Here is a 4,303-nt window from a genome sequence, read left to right on the forward strand (position 1 = left end):
CAGTATTTTCGCCTTAAGGTATTATTTCTAACCCTTTCCATTGTTATCGTTTCCCACTATGGTAGTATATAGTCGTATATAAATATATATATAACATATAGATTAAAAGGCAAAATACTAAAAAATAACAATGCTGTGGGAAACAATGGCTGGATCTAGGTGGAGATACAAATTTGATATTAACCGGCATTGCAGTGGCGTATCTAGGGAGTGTGCGAAGAAAACGGGATCCATACACCACAGTCCTCCCCAAAATGAAAACGTCCGAAGAAAAAAAATAGGCATACGCCTAAATACTTAAAATCACCTCATATCATATCGAGCCCTACCCACTCTCTCCCCTCCCCATTTCAAAACTCCTAGATAGCCATTGGGCATTTGATAATTTTAAATGATATATTATTCCATGTTTTAACTGAACTAAAAATTGTATTTTGCAAGTCTGTTTGGGTCTGTACCATATTGCTATTTGGTATCAACATTCTTTATAAATTTGTTGAATCAAACAAGTCCATTCTCCTGTCTTGTCTCAGACAGACTTGGCATTTTATAATCCAATAACTTAAAATCTAATTCAAACGTTGTGTAGAACCTTTGCAAAATATCATTATCTACTGTTGTAAAATATTCTCGTACTATTTTATCTGGAATAATGGTTGAGTGGTCCAGACGCGGAGTATTAACTGCTTGAGACAATCTTAAAGCAGATCTTATTTGCCTGTAATCCTCATAATGATTGTCAACGCAATAAGTATAGTCCCATTCGATGTCGCAAAGCAAGGTCCGCTTGGCGACTGGACCCCATAATCGTTCAGCGGTTGGATGAGATAAAGACGACGAAACATAGCTGACAAATTCTGAAAATGTAACCGGTTTTGAGGGGTCCTCGCTAATTTTCAAGAAGTCGTTTATACTGGTTCGTATTTCCTGAATTTCAGTTCTTACAAACTTGCCTTCGAACGCATCTCTGTAAGCAGCAATCAATCGCTTTAGAGGGTTTCGTTTCAAAAGAACCTTTTTGTGGGACATAAGTCGATCGGCGAACCCATACTTGTCTAGGGACGACATGTGATTTAGCATTTTTTCTATCCGGTCGGCGGCTGGGTTCTTGTAACCCTGCACGCCCAGCACCAGCTTTTTCCAGAAATTGTCACCGGAAAACGGTACCATATTGATTATAAAATGGTGTGAGTCCACATATGCCAGCGAATATCCTAGTTTTCCCTTCTTGGTCTTCAAGGCATTGGTAATGGAATACCCATAGTGACCCATATGCTTTTTGCAATTTTCCTTCAAATTACTCAATTCAGCTGCCCTTGCGACTGACCTATTGTGGGACCTCTCCATCTGTAAACTACGTGAACTCTTTATCTGAAAAAAGGAAAATTTACATAATAATAATAATTATTATTATTATTATCATAATAATAATAATAATAATAATAATAATAATGATAATAATAATAATAATAATAATAATAATAATAATAATAATTATTATTATTATTATTATTATTATTATTATTACCGTATTGTGTTGTTGTTGCTGTTGCTGTCATTATTATTAATTATTTACTTGTTATGTTATTTTCTTTGGTGTACTAGTGCGCTTGCGCAGATATACCGCACTCTATGCTGTGGTAGTGGAACTTTTCTCTAAAATGGAATGTGTTAAGGTTCATTTCAGTTAATTTTATTTGACAGGCATGCAAGGTACAGTGTGAATGTAGTTTTATCAGGGAGTTAGCAATTGGTCCTACGTTTTGACGGATGACCAATTTTATTTTATTTTAATATTTTATTTAAAACATCTGTAGACAGGATAACACTATATACAGACGAGATCTTAACGTTGTTCTACAATATGGTCCTTCAAAACACTGTACAATAACAGCAAACAATGAGGCAACCAGAACTAAGAAATATGAGATACAAAAAGTAAAAATTTGGTGGAAAAGTATCCCCGTCGGACACCAACCCGGTATTTCTGAGTCAAGGTTTCGGGGCTCTATTTGTCGACATGTTATTAATATCATCTTACCTTGCCTTCTAGACGTTTCTGCGGCGCACGGGTTGATTATGAAAAAAAAAAACACGATAGTAAGAGGTTAAAGCAAAGATACTAGTAACACAAGATAGAACTCTCCACAAAAACTATATCACTGGTGGGTCCAGGGAGGTATCTTCCTGGTGGGTCTAACACATAAGTTTGTTTATACCCTGTCGTACTTGGCGCCTCATTACGGGAAATTTGTTTTCGTAGGATGATAAGCAAAATCACATGAATTATTCATAATCTTCCTTATAGAACATATAGTTTGCGCTGTTTTCAAGTCTGTCCGCCACAGCCTGATGATCAGCTGCTCTGTACATCGTGAAGGGACCTAGTGTTGGCCTTCGGGCCTTGTATTTGATTCAGTGCTAAAATAAAACAAGTGATTGATTGATTTGATTTGATTCTGAATTTTAATACATTACATTAATTACTGTCAGTCGGCAAATACAAAATACTAAATAGTTGTTCAGTTGAAGTTTATTAAAACTCCACTATGTAAGCTAAGTAGGCCTATTTGAATCAATGCTAAAATAAAACAAGTGATTGATTTGACTCAATGGATTCTAAATTTTAAAACATTACATTTACTGTCAGTCTGCAAATACAAAATACTAAATAGTTGTTTAAATAAAGTTTATTAAAACTCCACTGTGTAGGCCTAAGCTAACTTCACACAAATTTTGCCCATACAGTGTGGCCCACTGGCGCCACAATTGCCGGTTTACAATTATTTTATTCATTACTGTAGGACTAGTAATAGTGATTAATTTTATTCATTTATTGTGAATCGGTCTATTGACCTAATGATCAACGGAAAAAAATGTGGAATACGGGCATGTCCCTCAAACAAGCAAGTATGATACGCTTACGCTGTCTGTTGTGGAGGTCCTTAAGAGGGTGGAGCTAAGAGCAATAGTCCAAAAGCCCTTTAACGTAGAATGTGTCCTTCATCCCAAAGTATAATAGAAAGTTAATAAAAATTAACAATAGGATCTACAGTACAATAATGTTCATGAATTTTTTTGAAATATCGCGACAGGGAACTCTTTGCTCGTGTTACAGACACGCTGTCCGTGGTTGTTAAACCGGAATTTGAATTTAGTACGGTACGGTACCGGTTTCGCCTATATAAGAGCCATGATCACAGATATTGCACGTGAGGAGATAATAATAACCAACATTACTGTAGATATGTCACATTAGAGGAGAAAGGTTGGTAGAGGAAGAGGATTGTGGGAGGCTGTCGGTGACGAGGTGTTTGCGAACCTTACACCGTGGTTTAAGCTTGTTCCCTGTCGTCAATCACTTTGACTTTCCTGATTGACAACATCCGACGTGTTCTGCTAGTTGACAATCTTTCATCTCTCGACCACAGAAGACGCTCAGAAGCCAAACTCATCATCATAATTAGTGCTCGCATATTAACCCTTAATCGTGACATGGGTATCCTGAGTGATCAAGCATGCATTGACTTAAAAAAAATTATCATATCACCCTCAGTCCCGTCTCCCCTCGTCACCATTTCTTGTTCCCTCCCCACCCCCATATTCCTTATCATAGACCTTCTTTTGATATTGATATTGTTATCATTTCAAAGATTCATTATCTTGTTCCCACCACATACCATATCCCTGTGTCTCCATTATTGTGTATCTCATTTAAGTTTCATCGCTTGTGCCATTAAGGCACTAAATAATTATAGAAATTATTTTTGTATTTATTTTTAGGCTCTGTTGCAAATTCACAACCAGATGTCTGAAGTCTTTGTACTGTGAATGATGCCAAATAATTAAACAATTATTTATATGAATGTGCGTCGTAGGAAAATATTTTAAAGTTTAACAAATACTTCGAATGCCGAACCCTCACACTGTTTTAATGAACAATAATGATTTGTCAGTACTTTTTCAATAACTTGTTTGCCCGCTTTTGACATTTCTATCTATATATCGCTCGCTCTTTCATTCGTTTTGCTACTCTATTTCTTATGCATTCATTCATTATTTTTATCTTTACATCTAAAATGCTCACCAACGTCAAATGGTCTCTGTAGGCCTAATGCTTTTAATTTTGGCTTTTATATTGTATATGCTGTAGTTACTTACGGGTTGTTGTGGCTGAGGCTTAGGCTTAGGCCTAGGCACATGCACAAGTCTAGGCTCAGGCTTAAGTATAGGCTCAGATTTGAGCGTAGGTCCAGACTTAGACTTGAGCGTAGGTCTAGGCTTAAGTTTAGGTATATGCCCA

General features: G+C 36.4%; 1 protein-coding gene across 2 annotated transcripts in view; it reads right to left on the reverse strand.

The window, feature by feature from the left end:
- Positions 1-24: 24 nt before the first annotated feature.
- Positions 25-4,303, reverse strand: part of LOC117114402 (carbohydrate sulfotransferase 10-like) — a 7,666-nt gene continuing 3,387 nt past the window's right edge. The window contains exons 4-5 of one of the 2 annotated variants that reach the window (XM_033258067.1): positions 2,042-2,059; positions 25-1,371 (exon numbers count right to left, since the gene is read on the reverse strand). In XM_033258067.1, the coding sequence (XP_033113958.1) occupies positions 502-1,371; positions 2,042-2,059 (888 nt within the window). In that variant the 3' untranslated portion in view covers positions 25-501. The remainder of the gene's footprint in view (positions 1,372-2,041; positions 2,060-4,303) is intronic. The other variant, XM_033258068.1, reaches the window with a different exon arrangement.

The sequence above is a fragment of the Anneissia japonica genome, unplaced genomic scaffold (genome assembly GCF_011630105.1).
Source record: "Anneissia japonica isolate Jap-2015-1 unplaced genomic scaffold, ASM1163010v1 scaffold1231_len1163931_cov198, whole genome shotgun sequence".
Lineage (NCBI taxonomy): Eukaryota > Metazoa > Echinodermata > Crinoidea > Comatulida > Comatulidae > Anneissia > Anneissia japonica.